The sequence below is a fragment of the Macaca thibetana genome, chromosome 1 (assembly GCF_024542745.1).
Source record: "Macaca thibetana thibetana isolate TM-01 chromosome 1, ASM2454274v1, whole genome shotgun sequence".
NCBI classification, from domain to species: domain Eukaryota; kingdom Metazoa; phylum Chordata; class Mammalia; order Primates; family Cercopithecidae; genus Macaca; species Macaca thibetana.
In genome coordinates this window covers 151,021,481-151,042,625 of record NC_065578.1, presented here as the reverse complement: position 1 = coordinate 151,042,625, position 21,145 = coordinate 151,021,481, and the positions used below count along the sequence as shown (strand labels likewise).

Sequence of the window (21,145 nt, the reverse complement as noted above, 5' to 3'; positions counted from 1 at the left end):
TTCTGTTGAGTTGCTGTGATGGCTTGAATTGGTTGGCCTCCAGCCCAGAGGTGTTGCTTTCAAGAGAGTATCAACTGCGGTGGTAGTATAGCGGGGATATAAGCTTGCCCTAAGGTTGCCTGGATAAATGTTCGGGTTTCTTACTCAATGAGCAGGACCATAGAGCTCCCACAAGTTTATGTCTTTTGTTTACGGCTACCAGGGCGGTTAGAGAAAGACCATCTGGTGGGGGCAGGGATAGTGTGTCTGAGCTCAGACTCCTTGGGTGGGGCTTGCTGTGGCCTCTGGGTGGTGGGAGTGGTGGTTCACAGGCCAACGGAGTTATGTTCTAAGGGAGATTATGGCTGCCTCTGCTGCTTCATACACATCACCAGGGAAATAGGGGAAAGCCGGCAGTAACAGGCCACAGCCAGCAAGGCCAGTCTCACTCCTGCCGTGCTTCCCCAACAGCCCAACAGAATCAAATTTATATCCATGCCTTCAGTGCACAGGGTGGATATCGTGCCCTAGACTACACGCCTCCCCCCCGAGAAAGCAAGCAGGGGTTTTAGACCTTGCCCATCTGCCTGCCACGGCTTCTGTGCTCATATGTGCACTTCCTGTTTGTCCCATCCCCCCCACAGATTCTGCCCAGGAAAATTCACGCTCAGTTGAAATTATTACAAAGTTCAGCTGAAAGTCTCCTTCTCCCTATGGTCATTCCCCAATTCCATTGGCTGCCCTCTCCAAAGACCCCTGTGAAATAGTCAGAAATGGTTTCCCTGGGGACCAGGAGTGCCTACAGGGCTCTTCCTGCTGCTGCTTCTACTTAATATATTTTGCTTGGCTCTCTAAATTTATTTCAGTTCTCCTTCTCCTATGATCTGGATTTTCAGGTTCCCCATTGAGGATGTGTGCAGAGGTGGATTTTCACCCCTCACACTGTTTTCTGTTTTGAAATGGAGTCATGCTCTGTCGGCCAGGCTGGAGTGCAGTGGGCAAGATCTTGGCTCACTTCAACCTCCACCTCCTGGGTTCAAGCGATTCTTCTGCCTCAGCCTCCTGAGTAGCTGGGACTACAGGTGCACACTACCATGCCTGGCTAATTTTTGTATTTTTAATAGAGACAGGGTTTCACCATGTTGGCCAGGCTGGTCTTGAACTCCTGACCTCAAGTGATCCACCCACCTCCGCCTCCCATAGTGCTGGGATTACAGGCGTGAACCACCATGCACGGCCACCCTCTCACACTTTGGACCTTGAGAATTTGTTTGGAGGTTCTAGCAGGGGAGTGCAGCTGCTCATATACCCTTGACCGAAGACCAGTTCTCTATCAGGGATGGTTGTCTTCTTCAACCAAGCATGCAGTTTCGGGAGCCCTCTCACACTTCGGGCACTCAATTTTTCTGCTGTCTTATGGATTTTGCAGCAGCAAGCTACTTCTTTCAAAGGATCTGTTAATTCTTTTGTTTTTTCTGATATGTTCCTGCGGTAGTTCTTGGAGCCAGAGTTCACTATGTGAGTCTCCACATGCTGTTCTGTTCTGTCTGAGTGGCAAGTTAGTCCTGCCTCCTATCTGCCGCTTTCCCCTTCTATCAGTCTCATTTTTGTATAGAAAGAAGTTGAGATATGTAGTATGTATCACATGCACAAATATAGAAAGTATGCTAAACGTGGTTTATGTAGGCGCTTTAAATTTTTTCTCTTTATGTTTTTTGGTATTTTGTTGATTTTTACAAGTATATATTTTATAATGGGATAGTTGGGAGGTTGGTGACTTGGAAATGATAAAAGGGTATGGTTGGAATCAAGTGATGTATATAACCTACTTACTGGCAAATTGACCCTTAGATAATTAAGTTAACTATGATTTTTCTTGATGAGAATTTAGGGACTTTGTATGGCTTTCACTTCTGATTTTCATGATCCTCTCCTCTTTTTCAGTAACAGTAACGAGTAGCCAGAGTACTCCTGCCAAAGCCCCCAGGGTAAAGTGCAATGCATCCATTTCTTCCCCGTCATCCGCAGCTTGTGCCCCAAGCTGTGCTGGAGACCTCCCTCTTCCTTCAAATACTCCTACGTTCTCTATTAAAACCCCTCCTGCCAAGGCCCGGTCTCCCCTCAACAGAAGAGGTTCTGTCTCCTCCGTCTCTCCCAAGCCACCTTCATCTTTCAAGATGTCAATTAGAAACTGGGTGACCCGAACACCTTCCTCATCACCACCCATCACTCCACCTGCTTCCGAGACTAAGATCACGTCTCCAAGAAAAGCCCTTATTCCCGTGAGCCAGAAGTCATCCCAAGCAGAGGCTTGCTCTGAGTCTAGAAATAGAGTAAAGAGGAGGCTAGACTCAAGCTGTCTGGAGAGTGTGAAACAAAAGTGTGTGAAGAGTTGTAACTGTGTGACTGAGCTTGATGGCCAAGTTGAAAATCTTCATTTGGATCTGTGCTGCCTTGCTGGTAACCAGGAAGACCTTAGTAAGGACTCTCTAGGTCCTACCAAATCAAGCAAAATTGAAGGAGCTGGTACAAGTATCTCAGAGCCTCCGTCTCCTGTCAGTCCATATGCTTCAGAAAGCTGTGGAACGCTACCTCTTCCTTTGAGACCTTGTGGAGAAGGGTCTGAAATGGTAGGCAAAGAGAATAGTTCCCCAGAGAATAAAAACTGGTTGTTGGCCATGGCAGCCAAACGGAAGGCTGAGAATCCATCTCCACGAAGTCCATCATCCCAGACACCCAATTCCAGGAGACAGAGTGGAAAGACATCGCCAAGCCCGGTAAGTCAGCAGTGGTGGGAAGATACATTTCCTAACTTAAAAGAGGCCAGACACCCAGATGTCTCAAGTCAAGATGCTTTTTTTTTTTTAAAGAAAGCAATCTATTTATTCCTAGTGCTACCAAATTTAGCACATAAATACAAAATTTTGCATGGGCCATATTTTAACTAAAAATTTTTTATGCTAAGAAACTTTTTGTTTGAAATTCAAATGTAACTGGATGTGCTGTATTTTATCTGGCAACTCTACTTAATCCCATTAAAATCCCTCCTGTCAGGGTCCATACCCCTCAGCCCTGTTGCCTGATTCACTAAAGCCCTCATCATGCTCCAGGATATCAATTCAAAAATATCTCCCCTCCCCTGTTAGACAGTATGCCATCCTCTTTTTATAGATAAAGCTGTTGTTCATGGGAAAGTTGCCAACATCCATAAGTAGATTTCCAGTTTGTAATTACATTTTGTGATTATTTAAAATACAGTGAAACTTAGATACTTACAGAACAATTTGAGTACAGAATCTTTCTAGATTTTTATGACTTCTCCCCAGTCTTTTATAATCATCTTGCCACACCACAGTAATACTTTTGACACTTATATCTATTCTTTTTAACATTCAGTGTAGTGTCACTTATCTTTTTAGAACTCATTTCATTGACTGACTTAATATTTAAATTAGATAATATCAGTCATCAGTGATTGCTGGCAGAAATAGGTTTGTGAACCTTGAAAAACAAGATTCATTACAGTGGTGGAGGCAGAAGTAGCTGAGAGCATTGGGTGAGCTATGGGCATCTGTCAGAGGGAATAAAAAGCTTCTATTGTTTGCATGTTGAGGGGAGATGGGTTAACCAAGTTTCCACTATACTTCACAGTAGCTCTTGTTATGAGTTATGGAAGTGGTGGCAGGATGATTGAAATAGAATCCGGGATCATGATCAGCATCCTCTGCCATTTTAAAGGGCAGAAGCTAGATAACCAACCTTAGGCCAGTTTTGGTTTAATAAGTGTTCATATCCCCCACCTGCTCTCATGAAGGCCTATCCCATAATTTTAGAAAAATAAACTGATACATTTTAAAGACAACTTGGTACACAAACTGCAATCAAGACCTTGCTGTAGAAAGTGGAGAAAAAAGAGTTATAAGGAATCTTTTCTTCTCTCAAAATTGTGACTGCTCTTTATCCCTAGCCAAAATTTCTATTTTTTTTTTTTCAAGGGAGCTGGTCTCAGCTATGTGTTAGCAGAAAAGTGGTTTCAAGGAAAAACTACTTTCACTGATAAATAAATCTTAAAATCTTTAAAAGGTAGAAATAGTGTGTTGGTCTTGTAATTTATTTGAAGCTAACATTTCTTAAAAATTTTTTACCTTTATATGATGATAATGTCAACTTCAGAAGAGAGTAACAGCTTCCATTTGAATACCTATTTTGTTTATAAATGGGGGGGCTGATTTATTCATTTATTTCAAAAAGGATGTTAATTGTAACTTCTTCATTTCTTATTAGGAGACTTAGCTAGTAAATGTTTTCTTTTCACATAAAAAGTCTATGCTTTCTTTCCCTACATATCATCTGTTAAGTTTTTACTGTAGTCAGTACAAATTAGCCAAAAAGACATTGCCATTAAAAGTATTTGGAGCTGAAAGTAGGCTAACTAAACAATCAAATTTCTGGCGGCCTAATTTAAGGTACACCTTAGTAGTAACTTGGTAACAGTTGAACTTCAAGGAAATCTCTGAAATCTAAACTTTCTTCCTCTAGGTCACCATCACTCCCAGCTCCATGAGGAAAATCTGCACATACTTCCATAGAAAGTCCCAGGAGGACTTCTGTGGTCCTGAACACTCAACAGAATTATAGATTCTAATCTGAGTGAGTTACTGAGCTTTGGTCCACTAAAATAAGATGAAAAATACAAGACTGACTCTATAACTCTGGTCTTTAAGAAAGCTGCCTTTTCATTTTTAGACAAAATATTTTCAATGCTGAAATGTACCTAATCTGGTTCTGCTACCATAATGTATATGCAGCTTCCCCAGGATGAATGCTGTGTTTAAATTTCATAAAGTAAATTTGTCACTCTAGCATTTTGAATGAATAGTTTTCACTTTTTAAATTATTCATGTTCTCTACAATAATGACATCCCGGTTCATGGAGGCAAAAAACAAGTTTCTTGTTATCCTGAAACTTTTCTATGCTCAGTGAAAAGTATCTGCCAGCTGCAGCATGAGGCCTGTGAAGGCTGACTGCTGAAGAAATCCTCTGCTGAAGACCCCTGGTTCTGTTCTGCCTCCAACATGTATAATTTTATTTGAAATACATAATCTTTTCACTATGCTTTTGTGGAGGTTTTTTTAAGTATGTGTAAAAATGTGATGTTCAGATAAGTACATTTATATCAGTTCAGTGTTAAAATGCAGTCTCTTGAGTTAAAGTCATCTTTATTTTAAATGCAGTGATAAATGTCAACTCTTTGGAGAAACTAGGAGAACAACAACAGAAAGCTGTGTTTGTCTTTTTTCTCTCAAATATATCTCCCTTATGAGATTTCGGGTCCCCATGTTTTCACCAAGCGATCTGGTATGTCAGCCAACCCAACATCACTTTCTACAGGAGGTTGTGATTTTCGCCATTTACTAGAGGAAGATGTTTTATAAAATCAGTTTGGGGTTTGAATTCAGGTGTAGTCATCGGTTCTTTAGGGGCTGCAATGTTTTTAAAAAAATAAGTCATCACATTTTAAGAAAAAAGTGATGATTTCTTATTGATATTTTTATAACAGAATATAGCTTTTAACTGAAAATCCAGAACCAGAAACATAAACCTTGAGTTTCTCTTCATGTACATAAAAAGCAATAGCCTTTTAGTATAGATAGCCTTGAGCCGAAAAGTAATAGAATTTTCTCTAGATATTTAATACAGAGAGTGTATAGACTGACTCTAAGTTAATAATGTGCAAAATATCTTCAACATCCCTCCCCTTAAGCAACAATTATGTATCAGTGATCTTGAACCATTGTTTTATATTTTTCACCTTTGTAACCTCACGGAAAGAGGCTTTACATACTTTCTATGTACTACGTACTTAGAAGGGAGCCTCCTTCCAATCATGAAACTTTGTTTGCTTTATCCATATCCCTGAGGACTGTGTAACTTTATGTCGGTTTTTGTCATTATTTGAAAATCTATTCTTACTGACAACTTTTTAATTCCTTTGATCTTATAAGTTAAAGCTGTAACAACTGAAATTGCATGGGTCAAGTAAGCATAGTTTCATCCAGGGAGAAAAATAAATAAAAGGAAGCCATAGAATTGCTCTGGTCAAAACCAAGCACACCATAGCCTTAACTGAATATTTAGGAAATCTGCTTATATCTAGTGTTTGTTTTTTGACTGTTGGGCTTTGGAAAGATGTTATTTGTGACCAATATCTGCCAGTAATGCTGTTTATCTCACTTGCTTTGAAAGCCAATGGGGGGAAAAATCCATGAAAAAGAAAAAGATTGATAAAGTAGGTGATTTTGTTTGTATCCCTACACATCTCCTGGCAGCACTACTGAGTGAAATTGGGATACATTTGGCTGTCAGAAACTATACCGAGAGTCTACTGGGTATAATATGTCTCACTTGGAAAGCTAGTACTTTTAAATGGGTGCCAAAGGTCAACTGTAATGAGATAATTATCCCTGCCTGTGTCGGTGTCAGACTTTGAGCTGATCCTGAATAATAAAGCCTTTTACCTTATCTGATGTCCTTTTCTGAGCTTTTTGCATTACCTAGAAGCAGTCTACACAAAAGAACTATAGTAGTCAAGAATCCCTTCTACTTGTTCATTAAATAAAATGTTTATTCCCAAAGTTATAATCTATTTCAAGCTGAAAGAGCTTTTAATAAAAAAACATCTTGCCTGGGTCAGACCTTGAGCATTTAAGATGGCTTGGATTACTTGATAAAGGAGGGTGGAGTGATGTAGTTCTTTTTCTAAACAAGTATTTCCAGCACAAACTTTTCCATTTGAATACATTCCAAGCACTATTGCTAGGATCCCGTATAAGAGTTTGCTTTTGACTGTTTCAACACGGGCCCTTAATTTAATTTTGTGAGGATGACTGACTAGTCCCTTCAAATGTTTCTTCATCTGGACTGCACATTTAACTGATGATGGATCAAGACCATGTGTAGCTACTCTTGTATTGAGGGTCAGCCCATTATCCCCATCCCCAGCCCTAATAGCTTAAAACAGCTTTAACTCCCAGCTTGAAATTAGCCTATGGCCATGTTCGTAACATCAGTCGTGTGTGGGTTCAACAAATGCTTTTTGAGAGCCTGTCATAGCCAACACACTGCTGCTCTTTTTTCCTGCTTTTCCTAAGTCTGTTTTTCTGCTTTTCCTAGTCCCAAGAGGGCCAGACTTCCTTTTACATTGCTCTTAAAGCAAAGGCCAAGTAGTCTCACAGAGAAAAATCAATTCCACAACTAGGTAGTGTGGGCAACATTTTACAAATGTGTGTCAGAAGAGAGACTGAGTGAAAATATTGTACTAGAAAAACTGAGTTCATTTCCTCCCTATGGCAATTCAACACAAGTGGTTTCTGCTTCATAATTCCATAAAGGGCTAAATGTAGGCCCAGTTGAGCTCTTGTGGGTAGATCTCATTGCTTCTCACACAGGTCTTCACAGGGAATTCTTTGCCTGCCCTAGGTTTGGATCATGCCACATTACCAATTAACCCATTACTCATAAAATTATCAAGGATTATGGAAAAAAAATTGGATTATGCATCAGTTCTTTAGATATTCGTTGGAAGTTATAGGCAGGCTGAATACATTTTGTTGGACTTCAGCTTAATGCTTTCATCCCTGGAATACAACCCTAGCTAGTTATAAGGTAACCATTTTGATCCCTAAAGTGGTAGCAAAACCTGTTTTATTTCTGAGCTGTGTTTGAGTACAAGCTAAAAAGTGTAGGGGTTGTTGAGAAATGATGTAAGATAAATTCAGCCTTTAAAGAAGAAATCACCTGAGCATATTAAGCAGCTTGTTTATATTGGTATGCCTGCAGCAAGCATATAACATCACAAATGAGAGATATTATGTTACTAAAGAATAGGCTTATTTGATCCCTAAAGTTCATCCCTTGCTAAGCCAGGAAAGAGGGTTTTTAGGGTATGCAACCAGGTTCCTTATTTTGAATGTAAAAGGTTTAATATTCCGTTTATACTCCATTTGTCTTTAATTTCCTTAACTTGCCACATGCCCCTTTGTTTTGACATTCTGAATAATTTATATTCAAGCCATTTTGTGAAATATGAATAGCATATTTCAAAATGCCTTTGATTGGAAGGCGTTTAAGTCAGCCAACATTTACATATCACCTGGGTGCCAAGCCCTGTGTGTGAGGCACCTGGTCTGCAAAGAGTTCCTTTCTTTATTTTCAGTTGCCAAAGGAGTCACTTTATAATACCTCAGGAGGCCAGAGTCAGCATTTGAGAGAAACAGCAAAGATCAGATTTCAAGTCCTTTGAATAAAGTTGTTTTGTAATCAGCTATTATGTAGCAAGTACTGTCTAGAAGCCTACTTTTCCCTCCAGGAACTTAATTCAGCTGCTGCTTAGAACTTTTAACTTCTCAAAGTAAAATACTTTTTGGATACATGTTTTTATTAAATTCCTTACAAGGTTATAAATAATGGTTGAAAACATGATCTCTAGTGCCACACTGTCTAGCTTTGAATCCAAGCCCTGTGTGTTAGTGGACAAGTTACTTAACTCTTCTGTGAATCAGTTTCCTACCTTAAAATGGAATTATGTGGGGCGGGGCACAGTGGCTCATACCTGTAATCCCAGCACTTTGGGAGGCAGAGGCAGGCAGATCACAAGGTCAGGCGATGGAGGCCATCCTGGCCAACACGGTGAAACCCCGTCTCTACTAAAAATACAAAAATTAGCTGGGTATGGTGGTGCATGCTTGTAATCCCAGCCACTCGGGAGACTGAGGCAGGAGAATCGCTTGAACCAGGGAGTCAAGAGGTTGCAGTGAGCTGAGATCGTGCCACTGCACTCCAGCCTGATGACAGAGCGAGGCTCCGTTACAAAAAAAAAAAAAAAAAAAAAAAGGATTTTTGTGGTTATTACACGTAAAGCTTTTAGGACAGTGCCTGGCACATAATACCTAATATTTTATTGGAACAGTTGCTGTTAGCTGTAAAGTATGGAGGGCAAGGGTTATTATCCATATTCGATACATGGACATAAAAGTTTAGCTCATTCCTGTTCCCTTTCCACTAACAGCTACAGTCTGCTAAGGTCTTCGCAAATCAGAATCAACTGGTAATTTAAAAACAACAACAAAAGCGTGAATGTTGCCTGGGCCTCCCAGTCCCAGCACTTTTCAAAAGGAGCAAGTAGGTCTGTGGGGAAAAATCAAGTTTGAAATTCATGACTTTGTCCTACCAGGTACACATGAAAATTACAGAGATTATTTCATATGTGGCCTGTAGCCACTGTTCAAAGAGACCATAATCTTCAAATCTGTATCCTGAACTCTTAAACAAACCAAAGCCTTTGCTCACACAAAGCCCACCCTCCCATTTCCTGACTGCTGCCCCCAGCTCTGCCTCATTGTTTAAGATGTGATCACCTTTAGAGAGGAAGCTGCAGCTGCTGGTCTTTAGAGCCAAGAGCTAACTCTTGCTCCCTTGTTAGGCTATTGTGCTCTCTTGCTCATGAGCAGACAAATAAAATAGGTAAAGCTGAAAACAAGCCATGTTGCTGTCTGTTAGTAGTAGGATACAAAAGAAGATTAAAACATTTCATTGAAGTATAATGAAGACTAGATTCTTCGCTCTCACTTGATGAGATTCTTCCCCAGGCTACTCTGTTTTTGATGCCAATAATACTTGTTGCCATTCTCACATCAGTGTGAAAATACCAGCCCTGAAAGTTTGCTTGATATTTTGATGTATAAATCCAACACTGGGGTTTCAGCTGTCATCTAAGCATCGAATTTATGCTGCCACTGATGCTATTAAGGACCCTAGTTTCCAATTTACAGGAACTTAAGGAATGTGGCATGCTTTTATTAGAAGCTGGTATCTGCTTCTGCAAATAGTCCTGCCACCTTGTATCCCCTTCATGGGTTTGTGCCAGTTATCAATTCAAATGAAGATGTTAAGAGCTGGGTTGTTTTTTTCTTGGTAACAACCTTGCTTACTTCTGAAGTCAAGGTCTAAAAGCAATTATACAAATCAACCCTTTCTCTATCAATATATTACCATATGATATATGTTACTGAAACAAAACTAAACCATCTGGCCTTGCTATGTTGACGTGGAGTTAGCAAATATTGTTATACCATGTCACTTGATAATCATTCAGCATGACTGTTAATTTCTCTTCCACCTTTCCCTCATCTCCTGCAATATATTCAAACACAATTTTCCAAGAATTATTTGAAAAGAAGCATAAAGAGGATTTATTAAATGTAACTGTGAAATAACTTATTAGTGGTTCAGGAACTGAGAAATTAAAATCCAGTGGGCATTGTTGCCTCTATGAGAGGCAACATTCAGCCCAACCATTAATGTCAAGTTGGAAATGCTGCTTCCTCAAAAGCCCTTTTGGATTTAGACAGTTTTATATGGGAGTAAGAGACTCAGAGTCCAAAAATCAATGTCTTCAGAAAGAGGAAGACAAGTTAAAACGAACATTAATATCTTGAGTGTGGTTATGATAAACACTTCCCAACTCCCTAATTAGATAATGAGGTATTGGCCTTGGAGTGCTGCACGTGTAATTAAGTATCTGGCTTTGGAAAACTCCTAAAACCAAGAAATGTAAGTGACAGAGTCTGAAGTTATATACGGAAAGCCTGCAGGATAAAAAAAAAATTATAATAGGAGTAGTTTCTGTTCCAGCCAACTCTCCTGTACAATAAATTGCACAAAGAGAGGATGCTGTTTAGAGCAGCTTGTTAATTTGAGTTATCCTGTGGTGTCCTCTTGCCTTCCTGTTTACGTTGACAGCATTTCTAAGCCCATTTATATTCTCCCTTTTTATGTCATTTTGGCCACTGTACTCATTTGAGTAGTGCATGAACCCAGGATTGTGGGTTTCATTCCCAAATGGGCCAATTCATTTCACTGTGTGTATTCTGTGGCCACAGGCAGCATCTCACTGCCTGCGCTAGCCAGCCACTCCACAAGGAGGAGTGGACAGAGTTTAGACTTGGTATAAACACTAGATAGAAACTCATAGTATGTATCCTCACTATACAACCTGAAGGCATTCTCAGTGCTGCCTGTCTTTCCTCTTCCTGCCTGAAGACCAATTGTATAAACCTCTTAACAATCAAAGTTGTAGATTGTTTGATTTAGTGCACACTCCTGTACCCACTTATAACCCTATAAATGGGTATAATTATTATCCCCATTTTTTTTTTCAGGTAAGGAAACTAAAACACAAGTTAAATAACTTGCCCAAGGATATGTAGCAAGTGGCAGCTTGTGGATTTGGTCTGACTCAAAGCCCACAGTCTTAATTCCCATCCTAGAGTGTCTGTCCTCTGGCCCTCCCCATCAATCAAATATGTGCTTTCCATTGTCAGTATATTCAAAAGAGAAAGAACTCTCAAAATACATTTCCTACTAGAGTAATATTTGAAAAAATATTCCTTAGGAGAAGAAACAATTGTTAACTATAGAAGGAAGGGAATATGCAGGACTAGAAGCTAGAATCAGTGCTGAGAGTGTGTTATAAGAGCACAGGAAGAAGACTGATGAACACAGTGATAGGAAAACAGGAACAAAAGCACAGAAGTTAAAATTAGAAAAAGTGAAGAAAGGCTTACCCCCGAATATGACGGCAGAGAATGAAGATAAAGATACACATGCCCTATGACCCAACAATTCCACCCTTCTACCCGAGAGAAACTCACATGCACTGGGACACGTATAAAGATGTTTGTGGCAGCATTGTTTATGCTAGCGAAAGGCTGGAAATAATCCAAATGTCTGTCCACAGTAGAATGGATAAACTATGAAATACTCATATTGTAAATGTATATTACAATGAGATGGAAAAGAATGAACTAGCTACATGACAATGCCAATGAATGGTTAGAATGTTGAGCAAAAGAAGCAAGAAAGAGGAATGTATTCAATATGATTGCATTCAGATCAAGTGTTAACAGAAGACAGGAAATTCTAACTAGTATGGAGAAATAATACACATGGGTGGTAAACAGCAAAACAAAATCCTAATTTGATTATTATAATGAAACAGTAGTTCCCTCTGGAGGGTTGTGTTTGGGTAGTAACATGAAGGATTTCCTAGGTTATGGCAAGGTTCTGTCTCTCGCCCTGGTTAGTGATTATATGGGTGTTTGCTCTATAATTATATCTTGCACTTATGTTTTATACATTTTTCTATATATGTTTTATGATTCATGATTTTAAAGGTTTTTTTAAAAAGGAATGAAGATCAGATAGTTCTCTAGAGAAGATAGACAAGAGGTGGGCTTTGGGGAGGTCTAGATAGACTTGCTACCAGTTCTTCAAAGGGAATAAGCTACTGGAATGAGACTGTGGGTCTTCTTGATGCTTTCTAAGGAAAACAGGAGAATCCTCTGTTCCCTCAAAGCAGAAGGATAAACTAAGTTGCCTCTCTATGTACTGTCAGGATTCAGTATATGCATTCAGTTTAAAAGAAAAGAATTTTCCCTTCAGTAAAATGTGCTGTGGCTGAAGCATGGGGTTTGGGATTTTCATAGCTGGGACTGAGCCAGAAGACAGCAAGGGGTGGCCAACAGAGGGAGGTCCTGTAGCATTGCCAGCACTGCAGCATTTGGCAGCCTGTTAAAGCTCCACATCATATGCATTTCCTCCTTTCTCCTTCTTCCCCAGTCTTGTATTTTCTTTCTCTCCTCAAGGTCAACCATCAAATCAATGCAGAAATGGGGCATAGAAATCAAATTCCTATTTTAAAGATACAGAGGGTCGCAAAGCTAGATAGTGGCAGAATCCATGCTGGTCTCCTACAGTTTTTGCACCCAGTCCTCTTGATCTATTAGCCATTATCCTCAATTCTTTGCTATTCTGGTATTTTGAATATTTTGAACACTTGAATACTTTGCTATTCAAAATGTTTCTCTGCCTGGAATAGTTTTCCCACCTTAGGACTACCTTTAAGCCCTCATTTTTAAAGATCCAGTTCAACCCCTCCACCACTTCCTGTAGGAATTCTTCACAGATTTTCCTAATATAGCTTCCTTCCACTCAGCCCCATAGTGTCTGGTTTCAACACTCTGACAGTGCTTAGCACATTTGTCTTAGAATTATTTATATATTTCCTCCACTAGACTAGAGTCCTCAATATCCAACTGGTCTTACTTATTTCTCTATACCCAGTATTGTGCTGGAACTGGCTTATACTCGTGACAGCCAATTATTAAATATTCAGGGATTTTGTGAGCTGTTAAAGTGTTAGTAGGCTGATACTTAGAAGTAAATACTCAATCATGGCAAGAGTATTTACACTATGGAAGTAGGCAGAAGGTACAAATCGGGGTCTTTTATTTTTTTCTGGAGAGCTAGCTCACCAGCACATCACTGCACATATCCTACCACCACCTGTCTGCCCCTGTGCTTGCTTTAGTGCTTGGCATAGTGGTTGTAAGATGCATGAAGAAGAAAGGCAACCAGTGAAAGTGCAGATCAAAAGGAAAGAGAATTCAAATAGCGTCAGCTCAGGAGCCCAGGGAAGAGAAGTTTCTGAGAAGTGGGTGTTCACTGCTGCAGAGAAGTTGATGAAGATAACTTAAATAAGGCTAAATTAAGCACATCTTTGTCCTTCTCAAGACCTACTTCAGTAGGATGATAGATATGAAAGATGGCTGGGAATAAAAAAAATACAGGTGGCTAGGAAATGAGCAGTAGATGTAAATTCCTTTCAAGACAAGAGGAGTCTTTCTCTTATTAAACAGCTATTTGCTGAACATCTACTATGTGTCAGGCATTGCATTAAACAAAGACAACACATGGGCCCATCCTCAATTTGCTCCTGGACTCACAGGGCAGACAAACACAAGAACACAATGACAGGTGCTCTGAAGGCATGATCTGGGGGCTGTTGGAGCATATTAAAATGAGCCTGGAGATCCCAGGAAGTTTGCATACAGAAGCCAACTCTAAGCTTAACTCTGGAGAAAAAACAAATTTTCCAGATGTTTAAGTGAAGAATTATCCTAGCAAAGGAAATAGCACAATAGCATGAACAGAGGTTTGAGGACATGAGAAAGAATGGCCTGTCTAAGGAACTCTGTTATTCCAGTTTCCCTGATGGCTGTAGCAGAGAGAACATGTAAAGAACAGCAGGAGATGAGACTGTGGAGGTAAGCAGGGGTAGGGCACAAAGGCCTGGCATTGCCACCATACTGAGTTTGGGCTTTATCTTGAGGCACTAAACAACTACTGAATGACCAAGCAGGGGACAAGCACAATCAGATTTTTATTTTTGAAAAGTGGTTCTATAGTAATGTAAACGGTTAATGTAAAGATTGCAAAGGAACCAGACATTGGGCAGGCAGCCCAGTTAGGAGATGTATTAGTCTCTTCTCACACTGTGGCAGGACAAGCTGCAGACAAAACTCCTCAGACACCGAGTTAAAGAAGAAAGAGGTTTATTCGGCCAGGAGCATCGGCAGGACTCCTATCTCAAGAGTTGAGCTCCCCGAGTGAGCAATTCCTGTCCCTTTTAAGGGCTCACAACTCTAAGGGGGTCTGCATGAGAGGGTCATGATCGATTGAGCAAGCAGGGGGTACGTGACGGGCTGCATGCACCAGTGGTCAGAGTGAAACAGAACAGACCAGAAAGTTTTACAATGTCTTTCTATAATCTATAGATGACATCAGTTGCTAGGTCAGGGGTGGAATTTTAACTACCAGGCTTAGGACAGGCAGGCCCAGGCCTGGTTTCAGGTCTGGTTTCTTGGGTTCGGGTCTAGTTCCTAGGTGCCGGGCTACGTGCCTTTAGTTTTGCTTCTCTTTCCTTTTCTGAGTATAAAACAATATAACAATATGAGAGGGTCTGTCTCTCTTCTCTCAACACTGCTAATAAAGACATACCCGAGACTGGGTAATTTATAAAGGAAAGAGATTCAGTTGACTCACAGTTCCACATGGCTGGGGAGGCTTCACAATCATGGCAGAAGGCGAATGAAGAGCAAGGTCACGCCTTACATGGCGGCAGGCAAGACAGCATATGCAAGGGACCTCCCCTTTATAAAACCATCAGATCTCATGAGAGTTATTCATTACCACGAAAACAGCACGGGAAAGACCCGTCCCCATGATTCATTTACCTCCCACTGGGTCTTTCCCATGACATGTGGGAATTATGGGAGCTACAATTCAAGATGAGATTTGGGTGGGGACACAGTGAAACCATATCAGGAGGTGATTGTAGTGATCCATGCAGTACGGAAGGTGGGCCTGAAACAAAACAATGGTGCACATGAGAGGATGTTACTGCTTTGAGAGATGCTCCTGAAATGGCAAACTAAAGTCTTCTTAAGTGTGGAGAAAGGCCAGCATTATGGGTAATTAGAGAAAGAAGAGCTGACAGAGGTGACTGAGAAGCTATTTTAGGGAGAGAGAGTCCAGGACAGTTTCAAGGAGTAAAACAGTAAAGTCAAGCCGGATGAAGCACAAATAATGTCAATTGCATTTGACAATCTGGAAGGTAAGATTGGAGCCAAGTGGCAGTGTCAGGGAATGGGAGACAGCAAGTGCAGTTTACATTTCCAGAGAGTTTGGCTGAGAAGAGAAGTGAGAAGAACAGACACTGAGAGGGTATGGAGGGGGTCATGGTCAAGAAAGGACTTGGGGATGGGAAAGGTTAGATCAGTTCATGGGCTAGGAGAAAGCAGGCAAGAAAGAGGAAGGTTTTAAAGACCCAGATAACAATGAGGGGTTAACAAGGGAAGCAGGAAGGAAGGGGACTTTGCCTTAAGCAGGAGGAGGAGCCCGGCCTCTGAGGCCAGAGGGGTGGCTGGGGATGCCAGGAAAGGCCAGAAGAATCTGAGAGGGTTTGGAAGAATAGGTATCCTGCACCAAGTTTGTAATGTTTGTAGGCAGAAGGGAAGGAGCCAGCCAGAGGCAGGGCCCATGCTATGGGAGAGGTGAAGCAGTAGTTCAGGGTCCCAGAAATGGAGGTTTGGGAGGGATGGCATCAGGAACAGAGATGGGCAAAGAAATAATTTAGAAAGTGCCCAAAAATGCAGTTGAAGTTATCACAGTGTTATATATAATCTTGGAAAAACAGAAACAGCTTAAATGTTTCTGTTACCAACAAAGCCAGTGCCCCAAAAATGGGATCTCTCCCTGTTAAGTGCTACAAAGCCAATACACAAAACCAAAAGTGAGTGTCTAGCAGTGCAGGCCTTATTCAATGGCCATGGAATTGAGAAGTGGGAGTTTGACTCATAAACCAATTTATCAGCTTGTGAGAGCTGGGAAGTCACAGATACAGGGTATATTTAATGAAAGGTTTGGGCATTAAAAGCCAGGGGAGGAATATTCATGTCTTTTCTAGGAATAGGCAGAGAACTCAAAAAAGAAGTGCTACCTTCCTTTATGTCCTTTTGTGGTTTCTTCTGGTCATTGTCATGGTGATCAACTGTCATGGTGCTGTGGGAGTGTCATTTAGTATGGGAATTAGATTATAATGAACTTAGAGGTACTTCAGAGGTAAAGTGAGTACCATCTGGGATCCCATCAGTCTTAGCCAATTTGGTCATGAGGAGGAATTTTGATCTTAGGCATCAGAGTTAAGGTCGAGTAGAAAATCCCCTATTTCATGTAGGTATTACATTGGGTATTACACTGGATAACACAGTTCCAACATTCTTAGAGGATGTTTAAATAAATTAAAATGTGGCTGTTAGAAATTATACTACTGTAATGATTTTTTAAAAATAGGACATAAGTTATAAAATAAGAGGTATAATATGTAATTTTGTTATAAAATGTATAAATCGGCTGGGCACAGTGGCTCATACCTGTAATTTCAGCACTTTGGGAGGCTAAGGCAGGAAGATCACTTGAGGTCAGGAGTTCGAGACCAGCCTGGCCAACAAGGTGAAACCTCATCGCTACTAAAAAAATACAAAAATTAGCCGGGCATGGTGGCAGGTGTGCCTGTAATCCCAGCTACGTGGGAGGGTGAGGCAGGAGAATCACTTAAACCCGGGAGGTGGAGGTTGCAGTGAGCAGAGATTGTGCCACTGCACTCCAGCCTGGGCAATAGAGTGAGACTCCCATCTCCAAATAAATACATAAATGGTATAAATCAGGGGTGTCCAATCTTTTGGCTTCCCTGGGCCACATTGGAAGAAGGATTGTCTTGGGCCACACGTAAAATACATTAACACTAACAATAGCTGATGAGCTTAAAAAATAATAACGTTTTAAGAAAGTTTACAAATTCGTGTTAGTCCACAGTCAAAGCCATCCTGGGCCACATGCGGCCCATGGGTCATGGGTTGGACAAGCTTGGTATAAATTATATATAGACACATACATTGAAATGTACTGTAATCACAGTCAGTAGAAACCACAAGTGATTTTTTTCTTTTGCTTGCATTTTCCAAATTTTCTACAAGAAGCATATGTTAATATTGTAATTTTAAAAAGTTATTTTGGCCAGGCGCAGTGGCTCACCCCTATAATCCCAGCACTTTGGGAGGCTGAGGCAGGCAAATCACGAGGTCAGGAGTTCAAGACCAGCCTGATCAACACAGTGAAACCCCATCCCTACTAAAAATACAAAAATTAGCCAGGCGTGGTGGCAGGTGCCTGTAATCCCAGCTACTCGGGGGCTGAGGCAGAGAATTGCTTAAATCTGGGAGGCGGAGGTTGCGGTGAGCTGAGATTGCACCACTGCACTCCAGCCTGGGTGACAGAGCGAGACTCCGTCTCAAAAAAAAGAGAAAAAAAAGTTATTTTAAGCCAGGCCAGGCATAGTGGCACACATCTGTAATCCTAGCACTTTGGCAGGCTGAAGCAAGGGATCACTTGGCCCCAGGAGTTTGAGGCCAGCCTGGGCAAGATAGTTGAGACCTCGTCTCTACCAAAAATAATTGTAAAAATTAGCTGGGTGTGGTGGTAAGCGCCTGCTATTCTAGCTACTTGGGAGGCTGAGGTGGGAAGATCGCTTGAGCCCAGGAGGTTGAGGCTGCACTGAGCCATGATTGTACCACTGCACTCCAGCCTGGGTAACAGAACGAGATGCTGTCTCAACAATAAATAAATAAAATTTAAAAGTTGTTTTACAAAATAAGGTTTAGTTGAAACTAGGGAGGAAAGAGGTTACTTATTTCTCAGAAGCAGGAGAAAATGAAGAAATAATGAGCAGAGATACAAAGAAGCTTTGCATTTTTTTTTTCCAGGATAAGGAATTTCACAACGAACATCTTTGTGTGTATAAAAACACAGAATAGGCCGGGCATGGTGGCTCACACCTGTAATCCCAGCACTTTGAGAAGCTGAGGCAGGTGGATCACGAGGTCAGGCGATCAAGACCATCCTGGCTAACAAGGTGAAACCCGTCTCTACTAAAAATACAAAAAAAATAGCCAGGCATGGTGGCGGGCACCTGTAGTCCCAGCTACTTGGGAGGCTGAGGCAAGAGAATGGCGTGAACCCGGGAGGGGGAGCTTGCAGTGAGCCGAGATCACACCACCGCTCTCCAGCATGGGTGACACAGCGAGACTCCGCCTCAAAAAAAAAAAAAAGAAAAAGAAAAAAAACACACACAGAATATAAGCCAGGCATGGTGGCCCACACCTGTAATCCCAGCACTTTGGGAGGCCAAGGTGAGTGGGTCACTTAAGGCCAGGAGTTTGAGACCAGCCTGGCCAACATGGGAAAACCCCGTCTCTACTAAAAAATGTATACATACATACATACAAAAATAAGCCAGGCATGGTGGCACACGCCTGTAATCCCAGCTACTCAGGAGGCTGAGCCACAAGAACTTCTTGAACCTGGGAGGTGGAGGATGCAGTGAGCCAAGACCACACCACTGTACTCCAGCCTGGGTGACAGAGTGAGAGTCTGTCTCAAAAGAAAAAAAAAAAAAACACAGAATAGAGTCTTATAATGGAAAATATTTAAATATAACAGATTATATAAGATGATATAACTATGTTATAGAATATTATACACACATATCCAACTACTTATTCATAATAGATTCCTAGAAGTGGAATTACTATGACAAAGAGTCTGATAAAGGCAATTGCCTTAAAAGTACCAACTCATTTTTAAGAAATTTGTACTATAAATGAGAAATTTTTGATAGAAATAAAAGGGAATTAAGAGAATTCACCCTAAAAGATCATCTGCAGAGAATAAATTGACAGGAGAGGGGTGTAGGGGTAAGAGAAGGAAAAATAACTAATATTTACAGTGCCTAATATGAGCCAGGCTCTGTGCAAGGCTCTTTAATAAATATAACCCTAATAGTATCATTATTATTCTCATTCTGCAGATAAAGAAACTAAATCTAGGCCAGGCACAGTGGCTCACACCTGTAATCCCAGCACTTTTGGAGGCCAAGGGGTGGATTACTTGAGGTCAGGAGTTCGAGACCAGCCTGGTCTACATGGCGAAACCGTGTCTCTACTAAAAAATACAAAAATTCGCCAGGCATGGTGGCACATGCCTGTAATCCCAGCTACTCAGGAGGCTAAGGCAGGAGACTCGCTTGAACTCGGGAGGTGGAGGTTGCAGTGAGCCAGTATCATGCCACTGCATTCTAGCCTGGGCAACAGAGCAAGACTTCGTCTCAAAAAAAAAAAAAAAAAAAAGAGAGAAGAGAGAAAGAAACTAAACCTCTTTGAATTTAAGTGATTTGCCCATGGAAGGTAGTGAGTGGCAGAGGGGGTATTTAAGTCCCAGCCTCCAAAACCTGTTGACATGGAAATGACTTTAAATAACTATCATGACAATTGTAATGTCTTCTGTCTTCCCTAGAGAATGGGAACTGGGACAGCACAGCACAGCTGAACAGTGGAGGTATCTGGGGTTGTGGCACATGGGTCCCTGACGGAAGCTCATCTGGGAGGTGATTCAGTCAAACACAAGGAAGAAGAGCATGGAAGGATGCCCTGAGAGTCTAGATGCTCACTGGGACCAGAGAGCAATGCTCTCTGGTCTAAATTTAACAGAAGTATTAAAGAGTCAGAATTGAAATATATATACGTCCACCAGGCACAGTGGCTCATGCCTGTAATCCCAGCACTTTGAGAGACCAAGGCAGGTGGATCACGAGGTCACAAGTTTAAGACCAGCCAGGCCAACATGATGAAACCCCCGTCTCTACTAAAAATACAAAAATTAGCCGGGCATGTTGACGCGCGCCTGTAATCCCAATTACTCAGGAGGCTGAGGCAGGAGAATCGCTTCAACCTGGGAGGCGGAGGTTGCAGTGAGCCAAGATCACCCCACTGCACTCCAGCCTGGGTAACAGAGCAAGACTCCATCTCAAAAAAAAAAAAAAAAAGAAATATACATAAGTCCAATTAAAAGTGAACAGGGGATGATTTAAAAGATTGCTAGCTGCAGCAGAAACTCTGATGAAAGTCAACAAACTTTCCATGGAGCTCTTGTGAAAAGAACAGTATAAACGTGTCACCCAGATCCCATAATCTTGACTCTACCATCTACTGATCTTGTGACCTTATGCAAGTGACTTCATTTCTCTGAACCCCAGTGTCCTCACTGAAAAACAAAGGCAATAACAGTACTTTCTCTGTTGTCATCGGAAGATTAAATGAATTACTATATGTAAGGTGCCTAGACAAGTGCCAGTCATGTACTACATTTTAACTTCTTATGATTATCCTGGGGGTGCTAAAGTCCCTACCTTGAAGTACAAATAGTGGGGAAGACAGTCAGACACACATGGTCTTAATGGAATGGGTTGTTGAAGGCTCCAACACCACAGAGAGCTTGTATGTTTTCAGCTGCACTCAGCAATCTGGGAGCAGAGCCAAAGAAAACTGAGGTAGGGATTACCCAAGGTGGGAAGTCATCAGGGGCGACCCAGGGAAGAGTGAAAGCATGTGGGTCCCACGGGCACCTGGAAACAGCAGGCCAAGGGATCCAGGCTGGCTGTGGAGGATGCAAGAGATTCTGGGAAGGGTGAGCAGGTGAGGAAGAATTACCTGAAGCAGACAAGTAAAAAGAAGCTAAGATGTTTGTGGTCAGAGTAGGGTTGTAAGAATTTGGTATGATATGGGCCATTCTGATGCCCATGTCCAAAGCGTATTTGTTACAGTGAATGACAGGTTGGGCAGAATTTAATGTCATTTGTAGGTTTTAGAAAAC

General features: G+C 41.3%; 1 protein-coding gene across 2 annotated transcripts in view; it reads left to right on the top strand.

Annotated features, from left to right (window-relative positions):
• Positions 1-20,331, top strand: part of DTL (denticleless E3 ubiquitin protein ligase homolog) — an 81,194-nt gene extending 60,863 nt beyond the window's left edge. The window contains exons 14-16 of one of the 2 annotated variants that reach the window (XM_050780932.1): positions 1,924-2,756; positions 4,519-4,629; positions 14,085-20,331. In XM_050780932.1, the coding sequence (XP_050636889.1) occupies positions 1,924-2,756; positions 4,519-4,617 (932 nt within the window). In that variant the 3' untranslated portion in view covers positions 4,618-4,629; positions 14,085-20,331. Of the gene's footprint in view, positions 1-1,923; positions 2,757-4,518; positions 6,503-14,084 lie in introns of those variants that run through there. The other variant, XM_050780923.1, reaches the window with a different exon arrangement.
• The last annotated feature ends 814 nt before the right edge of the window (positions 20,332-21,145 follow it).